Genomic DNA, 22,629 nt, shown 5'->3' with positions numbered 1-22,629 from the left:
GTGGGAGCTTGGGGGTCACACAGGAAAGCTTACTGCAGAACACAGTGTGGCCAGGCCCTGCCCCCGCTGAACCCAGGGTGTCATAAGAAAATCACATGGAAGCTTTTTGAAGTCAATACTGTCCTCAGTGTTATTCCTAATATATTCAGATATAAGGAAGCTACGAAGTGGAATAATTTTTCCTCAAAATTTCACAGGCAGTGAATTTCAGGGTCAGGATTTCTCCCCAGCCCTGAAGCCTACCCATTTCAGAATCTGCTTCCTCCTCCAGAAATAAGGAAATAACTGTATTTCTGGGGTTTTAATTGAGATGTGTGTTTTCATGTGCTTCCAAAGCATAGTAGATTGTAACCAAAGGGAGGAAAAAATAAAGAAAGGAAGAAATAAAGACAGAAAGAATAACCCCCAAAAAAAATAAATAAATAAAAAATTGTTTGGCTTGATTTTTTATACTTTGTACTCAGGCAATGAATCCAAATAGAAGTAATGGTGTTAAACAGTGTTGCAGCCGATGTAGCAACCAGTAAAAGAACAACAGAGATGCACAGAGACTTAATTGTTATTTGTTTGTTTTGTTTTGTTTTTTATTTTGAGGGATGGGGGGGGTCTTTTTTTCTTTTTTTTTATGTGTGTGTGTGTCAATTTAGAGGGCACTGAAATTTGCATACTTAGCTCTGAGCTTGGCAGTGGCTTCTGCCTCTGCCACAGCCATTGTACGTGGACATGGGTCTGTGGCCAGACATCCTACAGCTCTGACCCAGGGTCTCAGCCCCCACTTTCCCATGTCTCACTTCTATAGACTTTGGAAGGTCAGAGAAGCACTGATTTTATCTTGCTAAACAAATAGGGCCTCTACTTTTCCACATGCTCAAAAAGACATTGGCCAGCGGATGGGCATGCTGATCTACAAACTCTCCCTCAGAAGATGCTGCAGTGTGATTTGGGGCTCCCCATCACCTGCCTGCCCTCCCATCTTCCCCTCGATGGGGGAATTGAAGCTATATTTGACTCCTGCCTTATGCTGACTCCGAAGCTTTGCCTGTTATAATTCAAAAGGCTGATGGGGAACCCATCATATTTTCTTTGTCCTTTGGTCAAATAGAAAAATAACTCAAAGCCCTTCCTCTTTCCTGCCTGCCATGATGGTACGTTCATGCCCACAGTCATTCATGGCCACTGCCCCATTTTGAGCCCCTAATCCTCCTCCGGAAAGAAAAAACAGTGTAGAGATTTTTTTTTTTTTTTCTTGTGCTGGGAATTGAACCCAGGGCCTCATTCTTTCCAGGCAAGCAGTCTACCATTAAGCCACATCTCTAATCCCAGAGTCTAGATTTTTTATAACAGTCAAATTATAAGTTACATGTCTTTTAAATCATTCACACTTCTGATGAAGTTTTCTTCATACCTGAGTTTTCCAAAGAATTGCCTGATAGAAATGGGTCACTAGCACCACAGATGCTTTTTATAATATTTTGGGTTTTTGTTTTAAAGGAAGAGAGAAAGAAAAAGAAAACACTGAGCCCAAGAGATTATGTTGGGCTTAAAAACTCCTCTGGTAGAGGCTCTTATTTGTACTGGTGGTTAATTTCCTTTTTCTCCTTCTGTCCGCAGCTGAGCACATGGACACCAAGCCATGGAGACACGCCATCCATGTACTGTGAGGCCAAGCTGGGGGCTCACACCTACCAGTCTGTTAAACAACAGCTATTTAAGGCTTTTCAGAAAGCCGGTCTGGGCACCTGGGTGAGGAAACCTCCGGAGCAAGACCAGTTCCTACTAACTCTCTGAGTCACTCTCTGACTCTTTTGCTACTGGACTGGAGTGAGAAACCTGGAGAGGAGGCAGCCACGTGTGGAGCCCTGTGGTGTGTCCATCAATTCTCGGCATTCATTTTCCTTCAGTGTTCCAGAAATCACACAAGTGTTCAATGTGTGGATGAGCTACTAGGTTTGAATTCGGAACCTGCTGCTTCTCCCCAGGCTGCTGGCCCCCATGGTCTTATCCATCATACCTGGTGGTTAAAGTGCCCTTGCTTGGCTCCATCTCTTCTTGGTGGTGTCAAAGGGGAAGAACCTCTACTTGGGTGTGAGGAGCTTAGACGCAGCCTTGAAAAGTGGTATTAAGGCGTGACTAGTTAGAAACAGCCTCCTGCACCACCCCCTGAGCTTCCCTTCCCTCCTATGAGCCTCTCTAGTGATGTGTTTGGGTCTCATTAGCACATGTTGATGTGACACTTCAAGATAAGCCAAGAGTAAAGAGAAAAGCCATGGGCACCCCCAGCCCAAAGAAACCAATAGGAATGCTCAAACATTTTCATTATTCATTTAGATCTCTCCACCTCTTTTCAAAAAGGATTTGAGTTGCACAATATCAGAGAACAACTAAAATAAGACCAGAGAAATGAAAACCATTCTTGCCATGCAGAGGAATAGTAACCCTAGGCACCAGTGCTCTGCCACTGCAATGCAAGAAACCCATCTCCACAGGTCTACTGAGTGCTACAAACCAAGCCACGCCTGCTCTATCAATCACAGCTCTTGGTTTCTTTTGGCAGGTAAGAATAGGCATTGAAGTTTGAGTTGTATCATTGTCAGCCACCACCCTACAATTTCCCTACCAGGTAACAAGGAAACTGAGTCTTGGATCAAATCTAAAACAAAGTCAAAAAAAAAAAAAAAACACTCAAAACAATCTTTAAGCTTGAAAAGCTACAACCTCTCTATTCTTTCAGGTCCTCCAAACACCTTCTTGCATAACAAAAAATATCAATTTATGACAGCTGCCAAAATGCAAGAAGCTGAGTTCTATCACATTTAGGACAAGCATCCAGGTTCACGGCTGTACACAGGACCTTTTAGCATCATTTGCTACGAAGAGAGGTGCTGCATCCATGCGAGGGTGAGGCCCTTCTTGAACACGTCAGTAGTCAACCCTTGTTCCTTGAGTTATTATTATCTTACCATGGAGAACTCATTTCTAATATTCATCATGCTAGTTAACAAGTTTCTAATTTCTCCAATTAAAACATTCCTATCTGAAATGCATTGTGCTAAGTAACAAAGCATAGAAGTAGCTACCTCTGGAGTATGAGCTTCCTAGTTAGAATTCCAGCTGCCCACTCCCTAAGAGTGCAAGCATTACATCACACTGTATATACTCTAGCACATAGTACAAGTATCATAGCAATGAGGCAAAAATGAAACAAACTGAGTTGTAGCTATTTCATTCAAGAAAATAAGAAGTAGAGATATTAGTATGAAAATAGAAACTCTTCGTGGGATTTAATATGAGACTAAATTTATGGCTCAAGTCCTTTTAGAAAAGAAAATGGAGTCTGTAGTAGACTACTACTTCAAGATAAAGTTTTGAAAGTTATGAACATGATTTTGCAAACAGATAATTCATAATTTCACAAAAATTGAGAAAATGAAATGAAATCTTTATTCAGTGTACAGGCTGAGATCAAAGGACCAGTTTAGAATTTCTGATCACTTGATGCATCACTAAGATGATACCTAGAGAACCAAAAAAATCCCTGAGGGCTGGTTTATGACTTAGACACTGTCTCTCAACCATCTGACATCTGGAGCCTTTCTCCGAAAGTGGAAGCCCCTTTAGTTCCTGGTTGAAATCTGTGAGCCGAATCTCAAATTCCTCATATTCTGAGTTGTTGTTTGAAGAAGGCATACACACGTTATATCAACATGCTCCAGACAGTGTTCTTGTACAACAAGGAGATTAGCATTTACAGCAGGGTCTTCTCCACGACAGGAAAGGCAACATAGGGCATCCTACAAATGGGCTCCTGGTGCCACCTGTACGATCTGAAGTAAAGAATGTGGAAAGTAATTACCTCCCTGCAACTCCTGAACTGTAGCTATGTAGCCATGATTCATTTTGACCAGGGCACTGCTCTCCAGAAACTACCCAAACTTTACTAAAACACAAGTATCTACTGAGGAAAGCTGTCCAGTGACTCCATTCTCCCCATCTTAGCACTAGCATAGTCACTTATTAAGTCAACAGGAGACTCCTTGGAAGGAAAGATGGAGGCTCTGCCGAGGTTAATAGCAAGAGAAGAATATTTTAATAACTTTATTTTGTTAGTTCTTTTTTTTTAAATGTGGTGCTGAGGATCAAACCCAGTGCCTCACTAGTGCTAGGCAAGCACTCTACCACTGAGCCACAACCCAGCCCAAGACGAATTCTTAATGCAGCAAAAAGTAAGCTTGGGAATCAGTGTTTTTTGTAGGGAGTTGTCTGTGAATGTGAAATGGGAAGGGAAATGGAGCAAAGGACGAAAGGATCCCAGGCCCCATAAGGAGAAAGGAGAAAGAAACTGTTGAGACCACTGAGGTCAGGAAGCCAGGGCTTTGGAAAAGATGATCTTCAAGGAATGGGAAGAACAGAGGGGAGTTAAGGAGGGAGAGTGGAGGATTGAATCCTTTACACTCTGAAGCAATCCAAGTTAGGACCGCACACAAGGACCAGGTTGTGTCACAGGTATGCTGCTCCTGACTGGCAGGTCATGTCAGCTCTGAGACCAAAGGGCCAGTGCTGGACACCTAGAGATTTCACTCCTCTGGTGTTTAGAACACCCCATCGCAAATTTTAGGCTAGGGCCAGGCTGCATGGCGACTGCTGAGTGGAGTAGTTCACAGGGTTCTGTAAGGAGAATCAAACACAAATATATTGGAAAGGAGTAACTCGGTCACCCTGAGGAGAAAATATATATAAAACCAAGCAGAACAAAAAGGATAAAGGACAGAGACCCCCCAGCTTCTGTCACTTTGTCCCTCTGTCCATCTGATTTGCCTCAAAACTGTCACCCCCCCCCCCTTTTTTTTGTGCCTCGGGCCACAGAAAGGCTCAAAATCCTTGGTTCTAAAGTTTTCTGTCTGCTGTATTCATACCCATTTAGCACCACTATTAAAGTCCAAATAAAATCAGCATCATCTGTACCTGCCTCAAGACCACGCAAAGCCTGCTTTCCTACTGGGGAGAGAAGCAACTAAGGTTTCCTGCCTGGTTCTGAGTCAAAAAGTCGGTGTCTGGTCATTTGCAAGCTTTTCACAGGCCTGAGCTCTGGGAAAGGCCGAGTGGCTATGCACACTCTGCTCTTCCACAAGGTTCACAACAATGTATAATATCAAGTTATTGAATTTAGGATTTCCTTTGGTCTTGGTTTTTGTCAACAAAAGGACTTGCAAGTCTATAACTATTATTTCCTTTTTATTTCTGTGATTCTCTTTAAACCTGTATATATCTTCCATTCCACTACTGATTTTTGTGATGTCTCTTCCCTCAGAAACATCAAGCTGAGTTACTTTTCCAACAAACTCTTAGCTCATATTTTTCCACATGATTTACTTTTCACAGGAAATTGTTCTTATCAATAAAGTTGAATGCTTTTTTTTTTTTTTTTTTGGTATAGCATTTACCATATCTGGAGAGCCATAAATAGTAAATACATAGTATATCAATGCCCAGAGTAGAATAGTTAGAGTATTTTGATGAGATCCTATTTTTAGATTATAAATTTCAAGATGAACCTATAGTACCTTGTTTTAAAAAAAAAGACAGTTTAAACTTAAATATAGTAGACATTTTTAATTTAGGGAAGCTTATATACTCGTTTTTTACGAAGCCATTCTAATAAAGTAACATAATTGGCCCAAAGTACAATAAATACCACTTTCTAATAGCAACCAAAGGGAAGGCAGAAAAAGTCTTTCTTTTTATATATTACCATTTGACTATTCTGACCACTTCTTTTGGCAGAAGTCTCACGTGACACTCAGCAAAATCTGACATAACTTTTTGCTGGTTTCTCCATTGTCCTTCTCTAATAGAGTCTGCAGAATCCAGACTCTAGTCCAGGACTGGGAAACTCACTGTCCTGCACATTTTGAGTTTTGCAGAGGTTACACAGGAAATGATATAGCACCCTGGGCAGTTTTATCTGGGACAAACCCACCTCTCTGAGGTCTTGCTGGTATTTGATGCCTGAGGGGCGGGGCAGGAGGGCGTGGCGTGGAACGGAGGGAGCCGCCTTGGTGGGGGGTACTTGCGCTGTCCTTGGTCCTGACGCATCGCAGCCTTGCTGCAGGACAGCCATTTCTGGGAACGCTGGGAGGTCAGTGACTCTTGTCGAACTTCTCTCACCAATTTTGAATCAGATAAGGTAAAATATGGTGGGGTAATGAGGAAGCAGAAACAAAGAGACAATAGATACAGGCCACCGAAGGGACGGACACAGAGAACCAAGGAAGCTTTGTTGCGACAAAATTTCTCCCACCCCTCAATTCTGGGAAAGCAGAGAACAAGGTGACCTTCGCCTCAGCTCTGCCCAGCTCTCTCTCTCTCTCTCTCTCTCTCTCTCTCTCTCTCTCTCTCTCTCTCTCTCTCTATCTCTCTCTCTCCTTCTTTTCCCCCTTCTTACCATCTGCTCTTCTCTACTCATAAACTTCTGCTTCCTTTGTTCTGGTTCCCTGGGGTCCTCAAGTCCCAGGCATTTCTGCCCCGGAGCTGATGCATGCAAGCAGGTTGATGCTCAGGTGAGGACACTCCCCATAAGCTCTCGTGACACCTTGACTACAGGGATTTGCCACCATTTTTTTAGACTCCTGGAACATGTCCATTCAATCTGTCCTCCCACCAAAAGGGACTGGGATGGCCACATCTCTAGAAATTTAGACCAAACAATATCATCCTGCAGGGAAAGGTACCAAACCCTGGTGAAAGAAAATTCTTATTTCCCAGCTCATCATTTCAAACTCAGATTTGGAGAGATGAAGTAACCCTTAAAAATGAATATAAAATTATCTGGATTCTAGTGCCTCTTTTCACACAGACACTAGATTTCTATCACTCTGCAGTATACACATCAGTTTAAGAAACCTTTCCCGGCAGTGCCCAATTAATATTCAGCATTTTTTAAGCAAAATGAACTTAAGAGTCATTCTTAATTGAAGGTTGTACATAAAAAGCATGATTGAATGGCAATATTGTACCAATGGATGTACATTTGTAAGATTTGTAAAAAATCCAAAACCTTAAAATATGAATTTACATATGTTAATTTGCCTCTAAGTTCTGTAAATTGCATTTCAGTGATATCTGATAAGTGAATGTTTCTGTTAAGTGAATAAAAATATCAAGTAAAATTGTTCTTTCCTGGGTTGTTGGGCCTTTTTCATTAAGCAGAGTTCCAGGGATCTCGAAAACCCCAGATTGTATAGATTTAGCTAGAATGCAATAAATGTTGGCCCACTCTAAAGAAAGGCAAGTTTGGCTCTCAGGGCTTTTTTTTTTTTTTTTTTTTTTTTTGTATATGGTACTGAGTCGAACCCGGGCCGCACGCATGTCAGGCGAGCGCACAACTGCTTGAGCTACATCCCCAGCCCAAAGGCTTTTTCTTTTTAGAACAGCAGACTATGCAAGAATGAATTTAAATTATCATAGAACTCAGAATGAAAAGACTTACCTTTAAGCCTTAAATCAGCATCTTATTAATGGTGTAAAATGAATCACTTCACACACAACTTTACACCTCAGTTTTATCAGTGTCAAGTGTGGGAAATATGACTTACCCTACTACTTCAGAGGATTGCCAAGGGGAATCGATGCAAATCAACATGTTACAATGTTTTGAAAAGTTTACATACTATGAATATTTAATATGTCCTGATTCTCCACCCAAATTTACCAAAACATATGAAGTATAGGTGCAACAGTTGATTTCCCTGTAAATACTAAGCCAGATGGATAAAAGAAAAAATTCAAACATCACTTGGGGATGTTGATCTCAATACTGCATGCACTAAACATTCCATAATTCAGTTGAGCATTCGCCCAGTAACACATTTTGCTCCTTTACAGTGACATAAGTTTGGACACAATCATATCTAGAATGGTAGATAAGTTTGCTGGCTGAAGGAACTTTGATTCTCTTATGTCAACCTAGGAATGTGCAAAATTACAAGATCTGCACACAGATCTTTTACACTGTAGTATGAGTGATCACAGTTAAGGCTTCTTGTTTGAAAGTATTCCTCTCATCTATCAAAATGTCTGAAATTCTACCGCACATTCCCTTCAGTCCAGAGTGAGGATTTCCTCCATTTTTTTAAGTCTGTGGTTATATCCCATCAATCACAATAATACTCAGCTCAAGTAAGAATACATGAGATCTCAGGCAGAAGGTAGAGATAGGGGTGTGGGATCTGACACATTCCCCTTCATCCTCAGAAGGGGGACAGTTGTTCTTTGTTGATTATTAATGTTCTAAAGGGCTTCTTAGTTTCTAAGTCTGATAGTAAGTTACTTCTTTTTTTAAATATTTATTTTTTTTAGTTATATATGGACACAATGTCTTTATTTTATATTTATGTGGTGCTGAGGATTGAACCCAGTGCCTCACGCATACTAGGCAAGCGTTCTACCTCTGAGCCACAATCCCAGCCCCAATTAAGTTACTTCTAATAGAGGAGATAATTAAGGGTCAGGGCTTTAGTAGGAAATAAAGGAGAAATGAAGTATAAATAAGGCCCAAGGCAAATATCAAGGCATCTGAGTTGTGATCTGCCTCAGAAGTCATCTGGTCTGCATTATCAAGCTTTAAGAATCTGAGTGTCTAGTGGCAAGGATTATTTATTAACCAAAGGAGAGAAAAGTCTCCAAACTAATCTTTTATGGCCTCCCAGAATTGATTCTCAGAGTTGGTATCCAATGCCTGCTGTCACTCACAGAGGACCCCCACCTAAGGGAAAAGCATCCACCATTCTTGGAAATGAGTGTTCTGATGCCTGGTAACCTCTTCCAAATTAATGGTTCTACATATATACCCAAGTCACCCAGCAAGCCAGCAGGTCCTTGCCTACCAAGCCTGGAGAACAGCCTCATTTCTTGGGGCATTTTTCTTTCTTGTTGAGAATTTTTTTTAAAGTGTGAAACATGAAGTTTATGATATATTGTCTTAGTAAAAGCTTTCATCGAAGTGCATGTTCCCAAGGAAAGTAACTGGAGTCAACTCCGATTCTTAAAATTTGATAGGTGTACATGAAGGTTGAAGGACAAAGTGGCTGCAGCCATGGTTTTAAAGCCTTATGATTGATCACACCCCTGTCCGCAGTGGAGCTATTAAATCAGGTTCCCTTAGTCGGGTTTCACTTGATGACAGAAATACACTCTTCGGAGTGCTTCCGAAAGCCACTGCTGGCCTGGGCCAGATCTCCAAAGAGTCTTTTTAATGACAAAGATGAAACCAGAACAAGACCAAGGATAATAATGCTGACTTACCCCAAAGCAGCCGCACTCAATCCCCTGTAATTCAGAATTGTAAATTACTTGGCTGACCCTAAAATTGAATTCACTAAGAACTTCAGTAGTTAAAGTCCCCTAATTGCTCAAACTCAGGTTTGCTACAAGAGAATTTTGACTGATATCCTGCACTCAGCTTTGGGGAAACAACCTAATGAACTCTTCAAAGACAGATGATTTGGCTCTGTGAGGAATTGGGCTCAGCAGAAGTCATCAAAATGGGATGACTTTCAAAAGCAGAAGGTTGAACTTCCAGTCCTGGCTCTATAGTTCAGTAAGGTCTGTGACCTGGGGTAGGTAACAGTACTCTTTCAGGGACTTTGAATATAAAATGGAGTAATCCCCTACAGAGTGATAGTAAAGATTATATTTCCCCATTACACTGAAAGATATCGTACACATGTCAGCTGCTTTCCCTCAGATATTGAGCATAGTTGGCGGATGTCTCAGGTGAATGAGTTGCTTCCAAGGACGTCTCCATTCAAAGACACTGCAACTGTAATGATGAGAGCAATACAGCTTCCCAATGTTAGAAAGTATTGGGGCAAGGAAGAAGGATATGGATCCATGGAGGGTGATAGGTAGTTCCCAAGAACAAGGAGATGCAATTTTTGTAGAAAAAAATGATCAGTCATGTAAAAATATTTTTAAAGAAGAAGAATATGAAGACTTTGAAAAGATCGTTAACAACAATGAGTATGTTTGTGAACATTGAAGGGAAAATGTCATTAGAAGATTAGAAGCAGTCTTCTGACATGGGGAGGTAAGGGGAAACTATTACCAGGCATTACCAGACAGTGAGCTTAGATGGTGGCTAGGAGACCTAACTAGGAAAGATGAGCTAGAGGCCTCAGCTGAGGAGGAAGACTGTCAGGTGAAGGGATCCTGAGCACACAAGGTGCCCAGTGGAAGGCAGGGTGCTCAGGGAGTCCTACAGGATCAACCAGCACCCTCAGGTGCAGCACAGAGGGAAAGTCCAGAGCTGACCTCAGCACAGCCATTGCTTTCTGCTGCCACCCTGGACTCATCACGCCCTGGGCACCTGAAGAGGGTTGTCTTGCACCTGCCCTGCACATTTCACGTGTTCTCTCCTTTCTCTCTCTCTCTTTCTCTCTCTCTCTCTCTCTCTCTCTCTCTCTCTCTCTCTCTCACACACACACACACACACATACACACACACACACAATCTAATTGCATCTTAAAATTGCATAAACAAATCAAATCACTGCTCTGGAAAGTCCTGTCCTTTAAAAAGTACCTGCTCATACCTGTCTCCGCACATTCCATTCCACAAACACAAACATAGAAGCCTGTTGAACAACATCACTTTTCTCTTATGCCTCTTAAATTACACTACGTGGATGAATATCCCTTGTAACCAGAGCCCTGCCACTGGTTAATGTGAACACACCATGCCCCAGCAGTCAACTGACAACCTCCAGTTGAGCATGTCCCCAGAGCCTGCCTATTAAGTCTCAGGCCTCTTGGATCATGACCATCAGTTCCCATTTGTGGTGCACATGGGTTCCGTGACATGTGATTCGTGATAGGTCCCCAGAAACTTTGGTGAGGCTCAATCAGAGTCCCCAGTCCATGAGAGTCTCCAGGTACTCAGCAGGAATCAACAGAGTCAGGTCTCAGTCCTTTCAAAGACCTGCAGGATACACTAGGAGCCTCACTCAAATCAGTTGGGACATTGTCAGAATGGGGTTTAATGATTGTAGAGTAATTGACTACTTTCTGAGCAGTGGCAGTTTGAGGCTAAGAATATGATTTCTCTGCTCTCCACATAGCCTATGACACAACAGGCTTCGTTATTTTCAATTTTGGTCACCTGAAGTGACAGAATTAAAAATAAATTTTAAGGTACTCTGCAATATTGAGGACCAATGGTTGGCAGGAAAGAGGGCATCCAGCCACCCAGGAAAGTTCAAATGTACTGAAGCAAAGGAGACTGGGTCAGGTGACTGCCCTAGGTGGCTTCCTCAGCATGAGGCTTTGGTCACCATCACATTTCAAAAGCTGGCTGCTCAGGGGCTGGGGTTGTGGCTCAGTGGTAGAGCACTCACCTTTCATGTGCAAGACCCTGGGTTCAATCCTCAGCACCACATAAAAATAAATAAGTGAAATAAAGATATTGTGTCCAACTACAACTAAAAAAAATAAGCATAAAAAAAAAGCTGGATGTTCTGCCCCCTTTCCTGGAGGGATTAGACATGGGAAGAGACAGGTATTGTCCTTTAGAATATAAAGTATGTCATCCCCAAGGAGTCAAACCCCAAGAGTTCCACACACCTTGTGTTTCACACCCTAGTAATGGCCACCTGCTCATAGGGTTGAACATCCCTGTGACCTGGCTCATGCTGTTCCTATGCATTGTATTAGTCAGGGGTGTCTAGAGAGACAGAGCCAGCAGGACCAGTAGATATTATATAAAAGGAGAAAGATTTACTTAAAGAAATGGTCTCACACAATGATGGAGACTTGCTCCATTCAAACTATAGGACAAGGCAGCCAGCTGGAGACCCAGAGAAGACGTGCAGTTTGAGTCCAATGGTTGTATGAAACAGACGTCACTTTTCTTTGGGGACCTGAATCTTTGCTCCTTTCAGACCTTAAACTGACTGAATGAGGCCCACTCACTTCATGGAGGGCAATCTGCTTTACTCAAAGTCTATCATTTAAAATGTCAACCTCAACCAAAAGCACTTTAACAGAAATATGAATAATGTGTAACCAAATATCTGGGCAGTAAGACTGGCACATAAAATTAACTATCACATGTATGAAATACCCTTCCTTCCCTACTGAGCCTTCATGCTCACTGGAAGGTATGATGCACTCTAGTTGCTATCAAGAATGGCCCTAGGAAATATATTACACAGATGGGATTCTACAGTTGGATCACTCTCTGGCAAGCTGGCTTAAAAGGACTCCCTGACTAGTGGCAGGATTATTGATGTTTCCCAGTGCTGCTGTGAATATTTTGGCCAGATGTGAACTGATCAAAATAATAGGGGAAGAAGATGCACTTCTCGGTGCAAAATCTCTGGCATTCAAGCAATACTTTGAAGACTGCTGGATTCAATGATTATTTCTGGGTACTATTGATACCTTTAAGGGAGATGATAATGGAGTAGGATAATCAATAATCAATTTAAAGCAAAGTGCAACCATTAGAAAGCTTCTATGGTAGTCATTTCAATACTCATCTCCTGCAGGTAGACAGATAGAGCTGGTTAATTCAGAAATTAACTTGCTGCATTTAGAGGAGATTAAATTTAGTTGAGGCAACACTCCTGTACCCAAATCAGGTAGAGATGAGATCCTAGGACACGAGATGGTGTATCAGAATAAATTCACTAAGAGCTTTGGGACCCCAGCTTACCCTGAACCATCAGGGTCTGAAGAAATTTGCTTGAAGACTAGGTGGAAGCCTCAAATAATTGTGTGCCTTACAAAACACCCCTACCTCCTGAGCCACTGGATAAATAACCAAGGTCGAAATTTCATACAGAAGAACCCAATAAGGAAGAAAAGGGATCATATGCCGGAGGAACTATAGGACCCAGCAAGTATGTGCCAGCAAGAACTGGGAGTGAATGCCTGGGAACCCTGAGAACCCTGCCCAACCAAGTGGAATGTGGAGTTGGATAAAAAAGAGTTTTCCACAAGAGGGTGCTCTTCTGTGTTGCAGGCACCCTGTGTATTATTCAGAGTTCTCCAATGGGATGTGAGCCAAGAGAGAAATTGACTAACATGATTAGGGAGGCAGTAAGGCCAGAATCTGTAGGGTAGACCAGTAGACTGGGAACCCAGGCAGAATGTTGAATCTGAAGACCATCTGAAGGTAGAATTCCCTGTTCTTAGGGAAATTCAGTCTTTTTTTTCCAAAGGTCTTCAGCTAATTAGATGAGATCCCCATATTATGCAAAATAATCTACTTTACTCAGCCTACTGATTTAAATATTGGTATTACCCTAAGTAGGGAAGAAAAACTCATATAATACCTAGATGGGTGTTTGACCAAAAAATTGAATATCATGACTCGACCCAGGTAACACATAATATTAACCACCACACACACTGACAGGGGCCACCCAAGAGATGGTTCTAATGAGTGGAAGAGTTGTCTTGGAAGATTAGGAAAAGCATTTCCATTAAATGAAGCAAAGACACCAGGACTAACATAGAAGACTATGGAGGAAATGGTCCAGATGTGATACAAAGACTCAAGAAGCAAGGATGTTGGAAGGAATCCCTGCAGACTTGTACTGACTTGCTCCTTCCCCGTGACCTGGAGACATGGCGTTTACCAAGGCTGTCTCTAGAGGCCAGGGGTGACAGCGGGGAATACTCGTTCAGAGTTGCCTCCTGAAACAGTTGTCACCAAATTTGCTGTGGATGCAGATAACTTGGCCTCCACTCTCAGATTTTCTGGCTTTGAGGTATAGTTCAGGGTTTCTCAAGATCAGCACTACTGGTAGTAATGTGTACTGAAAGATATTGAGCAGCAACCCTGACTCTAACCCAGGAGATACCGTAGCATCTCCCTCCTTTGCTGTGACCACTTAAAGATGTCTCCAGACATTGTCAAATATATCCTGGAGAGTAAAATTACCCATGGTGGAGAACCAATAGTGTAGGTACAACTTAGCCTTCTAGTTTTATTAAAATTTTTTTTAATATTTTTAGTTGTTTATGGACTTTTATTTATTTGTAAGTGGTGCTGAGAATCGAACCCAGTGCCTCACACATTCTAGGCAAGCGCTCTTCCACCGAGCTACAACCCCAGTCCTCAGCCTTCTAGATTTTTTTAAAGTTATTCAGGTGATTCTAACATGCAGTAAAGTTTGAAAACCATATCTAGAAGAAATGGAAATGGTAGAATCCTGGAAGAGAAAAGCTGGAATCCAGCTGGCAGCAGTAGATTATCAGAACAAAGGACAGTATAACTGTTGAGATGGGCATCCATGAGCGCTAGACTACAAGGATCTATGCTGGTGGCTCACAGAATGTGGTGTTCACAGGAGAATAGATGGTCATCAATGAGAATATCATTCAATATCAATAACATAAAAAAGATGAAGAATGAATAAGCAGAAGACTAAGGTCACCCACCCAAAGGAAAGTCATGATTTCTCCCTCAGTCTCCAGACCTGAGGTAGCTCTCAGATATAGAAACATCAACTGAACATCACAAAATAAAGTGGTACATTCAACATCTGTATAAGGTTTTTCAGAGGGTGCAGGGAACTGCACACACATTTGAGCTATTCTTCTATGACACCACTGCTGTTGCATATGTCTCTTCAATACTGTCCCCCCTATGGCCTCCTTGGAGGTTCCCAGTGACCAGTTGATCAAGAAGGGAAACACCTATGCTTGGTTCCCAGATAAGGTGACTTGGTACATGGAAGCAAACCACAACTAGACTTCTCAGCTCCACAATACCACTCAGGGGCAGCATAGAAAACTGGTGAGCTGACTTCAGGCAGCAAACCTGGTCATTTCCATCATTTAGAGATAAAATTGACCCAAGGTAAGAATACATGAGATTCATGAGCAATGACAAATGGCTCACCGGGTTGGTCAGGGGCCCAGAAGAGAAAGATTGGAAATTTAAGGACAAGAAGGTCTGGAGAAAAGGCCAGTGGACAGGCCTACAGGAGTGGGCACAAAGTGTGACTGTATTTGATGCTAATGCTCACCAGAGAGCTTGCCCCGCAGAAAGGATGACTCACAGCAGACTTCAGCCAACCTGTGTCCTCGGATATCCCAGGGCATGCCCAGGATCTCATGGTCAAAGTAGCCATGGGGATGGAGGCTACATTTGGACCTCTCAGCTTGGACTTGCTCTCATCCAAGCTGGTCCAGTTCCTGCTGATCCTGTAGCCTCACACCTACCAGAAAAAGAGCCCAATGACCTTCCCCTGGTGGTTCACCATTCTTAAAGGAGATCAATGAGTCACTCAGAGGCAAATTGTTTACATCAGGACACTTCTTCCCTGGAAATGGCAATGGTTCATCTGGAAATATAAGTTTGTCTTTCCTGAGTGTAGCACCTTAGCCAAAACCCTACCCAGGTACACAGAGTCCATGAGACTGACTAATATGGGGCCACCTCAGACCAAGAGATCCAGTTTACATCAAAGAGGGTATGACAGTGCGACATATGACAGACCATACAAGGCAGTGAAATGGATCTTTTTTGTTGTTGTTCTTTTTAGTTAGACATGACAATAGAACATATTTTGACATATCATAAATACATGGAATATAATATCCCATTCTTGTGGTTGTACATGATGTGGTGTTACACTGATCATGTATTCATTCATATATGAACATAGGACAGTTGTGTCCAATTCATTCTATTGTCTCTCCCATTCCCATTCCCCCTCTTTTGCCCCCATTCTCTCCTGTCCAATGCAGTGAACCTCCACTCCTTCCTCCCTCACCAACCTATTGTGAGCCAGCATCCGCATATCAGAGAAGACATTTGGCCTTTGATTTGGGGGGATTGGTTTATTTCACTAAGTATGATAGTCTCCAGTTCCATCTATTTACTAGTAAATGCCATGTTTCATTCCTCTTTATGGTTGAGTAATATTCCATTGTGTATATGTACCACATATTTTCTTTTAAAAAAAAAACATTTTATTTTTTTTTAGTTGTGGGTGGACACAATACCTTTATTTTATTTTTATGTGGTACTAGGGATTGAACCCAGTGCCTCACGCATGCTAGGCAAGCGTTCTACCTCTGAGCCACAACCCCAGCCCCCCACATATTTTCTTTATCCATTCATTTTTTGAAGGGCACATAGGTTGGTTCCATAGCTTAGCTAATGTGAATTGAGCTGCTGCTATAAACATTCATGTGGCCATATCACCATAGTATGCTAATTTTAAGTCCTTTGGGTATATGCCACAGAGTGGGATAACTGGGTCAGATGGTGGTTCCATTCCAAGTTTTCTGAGGAATCACTATACTGCTTTCCACAGTAGTTGCACCAATTTGCAGTCCCAACAGCAATGTATGAGTGTGCCTTTTCCCCTACATCCTCACCAATATTTATTGTTACTTATATTTTTGAAAATTGCCATTAAAATGGATTCTTGAAGATGCAGTTGAGGCACCTTGGGGTCATTCCCCACAAAAGTGAGATACTCTCCTCCTGGGTTTATTACAGACTATAAACTAATGGCCATTATGTGGTCTGTGTCTCCAATGGCTATTAAATATAATTCTGGAGACCAACTGATGGAAATAGGAGTAGATCTATTCCCATAATTCCTTTACACACTTAGAGAATCTGTACTTTTCAACCTGCAACTTCAGGGAGATGCATCAGCCACTGAACACAGTAAGAGTCACACTACTCTGAAAGCATAACTGCTGCTATTGGGTCACCAAGGGCTCTTTGTGCCTGTGAACCAGGGGAGCAAAGGAGGTGACTGTACTGGCAACAAGAATTGACTCTAATCACCATGAAGTACACGACAGGGTCAAGGAACGGTATCTTTTTGCCACTCACGACTTCTACTGGGGCATCTCTTGACAATACTATGATAAATTTTAGCTGAAATTGACACATAGAGCAACCAGAACTTGATGAGAACATGGTGACTAGGGGCTCAGACCCCTCAGGGATGAGTCTTTGTTCACTCCATCAGGCAGGTCAGCCCGGTGTCAACAGGCGCTGGCCCACTTTTTGGCATCGACAGCTTTGAAGGGTGTTGGCCAAGGAGGTGGAGAACATGGAATGAGTGATGGAGTAAGGAGACAACAGCTGTCCGTTCCCACTGCAGGACAAACTGCACCATGGGAGCTCTCGCCCATCCTCCGACCAGTCCTCTAGAAATCTTCCTAGAACTTGGAACCATTGAGGATCCTCGAGAAGCTATGCCAGGCAGAGAGAATTTAATGAGAACAAAGGGCTGATGCTCTTGCCTTAAGAGGGTCCAGTGCTTGATCCTGATCTCTGATCTCCCCCAGCATCAGGCTGAAGCCGACTTGGTGCTTTCCTCTCTGTGCCCTTGTTCTGAGAGCATTTGCCCCCCGTGGCAAGGAGAACCCCACCCCCACCCAGAACACAAGGACTCTGAAGAGGCTGCACTTCCCAAATTAATGTGCAGGGCAAGGGCCAAAGCTTACCATTGTAACAAGACCCCATTCTAAGTGCAGGATAAGGTGGCCTTCAGCCGCCTGTGGCCTCTGATGTCTTAACCTCCTCACAAAGACCCAAATTCTCCATTCTTTCTGGCTGGAGCCTCCTTTGAAGGGAAGGGTTTGGCTCCTTATTGCCTGAATTTAATGCAGCCTTTAAGCTTCTTCACAGGAATATCAAAGACAGAGTTCCTGGTATTTTCTACACCTTATGAAGAGCTATTTTGCATTTCAAAGGGAAGAGCACTAAACTGAAAGCTCGTAGAAAGAAGGTGCTGCTTAATGGCTGGAATGGTCTATCATCAAGGCCTAGCCAGCTGCCAATTCAAAGAGCAGAGAGGAATCCCCAGGCTGAGACCCAGTCTGCCTGCACGCTCCGCTGGGTTGGTTCGCTTCTTGTTCAGAATTGCACCATAGTGGTTTCCTTTGCTCCTGATCTGGACCCAGCCCTGACATTCAGCTGAGATGATTTTCTTCTAGTGAGTGAAGGCTAGTCTCACCTAGCCTAAGGCGTCAGAAAGACCTATGTTCACTTTGCAGCTTTAGAAGAAAAACACCTACACTGAAGGATTACTATGAAGATCCAATAAGATAGTGGATGTAAAGGGCAAAGTCAGCTCTCAACAAATAGCAATGATAATGAGAGTAGTTATTTAAATGAGTGACTATATCAAGCACGAGTGAATAGAGAAGGCACAAATATTTGACATGTGCTGCTGCTGCTGCTGCTGCTGCTGCCATCAGGTAAGGAAGGGACAAGTGAAGCTGAGGAAATATTTCACCTGAGAGGCAGCTCACCAATGGGTCCATCATCATTGGATGTTAGGGAAATCCTGCCTAGTGTCCAGGCTTATATTATTCCTGCTTTGACTAAGCTGCAGGCCAAAATGTGGAACGGTGGCACTTAATCATGGGAAGACATTATCCTGGGACCCAAATATAAGAGCGTAGCTAGAGGACCTGAGTACACCAGGAAATTTGAAAAGGAGTTGGAGTCCTGCATTAGTGGGGAGGAGCAAAAACTAATAAAAGTTCAAGTTGCAATAAAATTAAAGACAAAGATTCCATCATGACATAACCCATCCTAAGCAGGTTGGCTGCCCTGGCAGAGCAAGCCAGGCCAATGACAGCAGCTGCATCATTCCTGATCTTTAGCCGTGTGGTGAAGTGGCACTTCTCCACGTTCTAAGAAGTACAAAACTACCCTCTTCGTGTCATCAAAGAGCTTTTATTGAGCACTGAAGGGGAAAGCTGTGCAAGGAGAACAATAAAATAGACATAGCTCCATTGTCCTGGAGCCCGTGATGTTCGACAGACAAGGCTGCCTGGTCTGCAGCTGTCATAGGAGAGGACTGCTCATGATTCAAGGCCGTTAAATCCAAAATTAGTACCAAGAATCTGCAACAAATGCCTTCCCAGACAAAAGACAGGGAGGGCACAAAGGAGGGACTCAATTCACATTTATAGCACATATAGTCTCTCCCCTGGGGGAACCTCAGCCTACTCAGGGAAGTGAAGAGCCACTCTGCTCTCTCCTTTCCCCAATTCTAGTCTACAACTTATGATCCTTAAATTAAATCTCCCAAATACAGAAAGTCAATGTGTGTGAAGTGGCAACTCCAAGGCTTAAAATCCCGGCCTGTGGCAGGGGAAGCGCACAGTCACGAACCCTCACACTCTCTAAACCCAGAACATGTTATTATCCAAGGAGAAATGCTGTAATACAATGCTGTCCCTCCCTAGTGCCAAATCTCCCCAGGCCCCAGTTATCTCAGATCTGCCTTCTGTGTCTATAGCTTTGCCTGTTCTAGACATTTCTTACAATATGTGGTCTTTGTGTGTGGTTACTACAAAGTATGTCAGAACACTCTAGAATCCATGCATATTGTAGAATGTATCAGTACCTCATTCCTTTTTATTTCTCAGTAACCTTCCTTTTGGATGGATATAGCATATTTTATTTTCTCATCCATCAGTTGATGGACTGGCTATTCCCACTTTTTGAAAATCACAAATAATGCTGATAAAAGCGTTCTTTTGCAAGCTTTTGTAAGGTCATATGTTTTCCTTTCTCTCAGGCATACAGCTAGGAGTGGAACTTCCAGGTCCAATGGTGATCCTATTGTTAGCATTTCAAGAAACTGCAAAGTTTTCCAAAGTGGTTGCATTATTTTACACTTCCACCAGCAATGCATGAGCATTCCACTTTCTCTACGTCCCTGTCAACATCTACTGGGTATAAAATGGTGTCTCATGTTTTGATTTGCGGTTCCCTAATGACTAATCATATTGAGCATTTTGTGTGTTTATTTGCTTCTTCTATTCTTTTTTATAAAAATAGCTATTCACATCTTTTGTCCATTTTTTGTTTTTTGTCCTTTCATTATTGATTTACAAGATTTCTTTATATATACTGGATACTACTCCTCTAATACATATATTACAAAACCAATTTGTAAGTATTTTCTCCCGTTCTGTGCATTGCTATTTCACTTTCTTGATTATGTCCTTTGAAGCATGAAAATATTTAACTTTGGCAAAATCCAGTTTATTTTTGTTCTTTCTTTCTTCTGCTTTTTCTTTCATATCTAAAAAACTATTGCCTAACCCAAGGTCAAGAATATTTACTCCTATGCCTATGTCTCTTTCAAAGAGTTTCACAGTATTATATTTTATATTTATAATCCATTTTAAGATCACCTTTTGTTTATGAAATGAGGATGGGGTCCAGCTTCATTCCCCACTGAAGTTTCTTGGCACCTTTGTTAAAAATCAATAGAATATAAATGTAAGAAATTATTTCTGTTCTTTCTGTTGTATTATGTTGACCTCTCTGTCAATTCTTACACCAGTATCACTATTTTTATTACTGTAGCATTGTAGTAACCTTTGAGATCAGAAAGTCTGAGTCCTCCAGTTCTATTTTTCTATTTTGAAATTATTTTGACTTTTCTGGATCCCTTGTAATTGCATAAGAACTTTAAAATTGGCTCATCGGTTTCTGCAAACAGGCCAGCTAGGATTTTGGTATAGATTGCATTGAATTTATACATCAATTGAAAAAATATTGCCATCTTAACAATACTAGTTCCTTCAACCCATGAACATGGTATGTCTTTTCTTTTATTTGGTTATTCTTTAGTTTCTTTATAGTTTTCAATGTATAAGTCTTACACTTATTTTATTAAATTTATTCCTTAGCAGTATTTTTGAAGCTACTACAAATGTAATTGTTTTCTTAATTTAATTTTTTGATAGTCCAATACAAGTTTATATAAATATAATAAAATGTTGCTTACTTATTTTGTATCCTGAACTTGCTGTAACAGTTTCTTTGTATAGCTTCCTGAATACTTTCTATATATACTGAATGGGGTGCACATGCTTGTAATTCCAGTGGCTTGGGGGGCTGAGGCAGGAGGATCACAGGTTCAGAGCTACCCTCAGCAACTTAGTGAGACCCTAAGCAATTAGTGAAACTCTATCTCAGAATAAAAAAAATAAAATGGGCTGGGGATGTTGGTTAGTGATAAGCAACCCTGGATTCAATCCCTGATGCAAAATATATATATAATCTACATGTTGAAAAGAAGTGGTAAGAGCAGACAAATTTATTTTGTTCCAAATCCTGGATAAAATGTAATAAAAAATGGACAACATATCTGAATAGAAAATTTTCCAAAGAAAATATATAAATACCAAATAGGCATATGAAATGATGATCAACATCATTTGTCATCAGGCCAATACAAATTGAAACCATAATGAGATACTGCTACATAACTACTACAATGACTGCAGTTCAAAGGGGGAAAATAACATCAAATGCTACAGAGGTGAAAAACAACATAAATTTTCTTTCATCACTGATGCAAATGCAAGATGGTACAGTCACCTTAGAAGATGGTTTGAGAGTTTCTTTTAAAGTTAAACATAGAGTTATACTACTCAGAACTCACATATAGGTGTACATCTGTGTGAAATTAAAAAAAAATTGAAAGCCCAAAAACATTCAGACAAATATTTATATCATCTTTATTCAAAATTACCGAAGTCTGGAAACAACCGAGATGCCCTTCAACAGATGAATGGATAAAAACATTTACATTTACACAACGGAATGAAATACTTACCTAACATTTCTTTGTCAGTTTTCTTATCTATGATATTGAGATAATGGCTATAATTAATCCTCCTTCATAGGATTAAATGAAGATTGTCAATGAGGATTAAATGAGGTTAATATAAGAAGCACTTGGAACTGTGCTTGACCTGTGTATCAGAGACAAAAAAAAAAAAAAAGATAAATCTCAACTGTACTTTCCTAAGTAAAAGATGTCACACCCATAAGGTTGTGTTTTGTGTAATTCCATTGACATGACAAACTGGAAAAGGCAAAATCATGAGGAGAAAATACAGAAGAGTGGTTGGTTACTGGGAGATGGAGACTATAAACATGGGAATTTTTAGGATGATGGAACTGTTATTACTGGGGTGTTGGACGTATGTCTCTATGCATTTGTGGAAACCCATAGAACTTTATACCATGAAGAGTGAAATTTAATAAATGCAAATTTAAAATGAAATTCCAAAATGGAGATAGAATATGATAGATAAATAATCCTAGCAGAATTCTAAAGGTATGACAAACTCATTGTAGAGAGCAGATAAGAAATAGACACTGACTAAGGTAAACTTTGGTATTTTTACTGAATGTGAAAGAGAAAAATAAATGTACATAAATATTAAACTCTAGTCTTTATATTTGTTCAAAACAATGAGAGTTTATAATCCTGAATATATTTTACATCTGTACTAGAGTTGAACAAATAAGTAAATAAATGGTATATATTGGAATTAGATCTCTCAATACCAGAGAAAAAAAGTTGCAAATAAACAAGGGAATAACCTTGGAACATACCCTGTAGTAATGCATTAGAGTCCGAGACATCTATTTAAATTCATGTTTAGTTAATAGATGATAGATATGTATATGGAAACATACATATATATCTTATGGGTCTGTGTCCACATTCCTGACATAGAACTTCTAAATTTCTTATAATTTCCTGAGTGATAAAGGTGATAGAACATCTTTTGTTATAATATTTGGTTCTTGTACAAAGTCTCTAAGAC

The 22,629-nt window shown here is 41.1% G+C and overlaps 1 protein-coding gene across 4 annotated transcripts in view; it reads left to right on the top strand.

Moving 5' to 3' along the window:
• Window positions 1-7,166, top strand: part of Adarb2 (adenosine deaminase RNA specific B2 (inactive)) — a 476,030-nt gene extending 468,864 nt beyond the window's left edge. For 3 of the 4 annotated variants that reach the window (XM_071619876.1, XM_071619878.1, XM_027948041.2), the window contains one exon: window positions 1,612-7,166. In XM_071619876.1, the coding sequence (XP_071475977.1) occupies window positions 1,612-1,788 (177 nt within the window). In that variant the 3' untranslated portion in view covers window positions 1,789-7,166. The remainder of the gene's footprint in view (window positions 1-1,611) is intronic. The other variant, XM_071619877.1, reaches the window with a different exon arrangement.
• The last annotated feature ends 15,463 nt before the right edge of the window (window positions 7,167-22,629 follow it).

The sequence above is a fragment of the Marmota flaviventris genome, chromosome 12, assembly GCF_047511675.1.
Source record: "Marmota flaviventris isolate mMarFla1 chromosome 12, mMarFla1.hap1, whole genome shotgun sequence".
Taxonomy (NCBI): Eukaryota; Metazoa; Chordata; class Mammalia; order Rodentia; family Sciuridae; genus Marmota; species Marmota flaviventris.
This window is presented reverse-complemented; position numbering and strand designations above follow the sequence as displayed.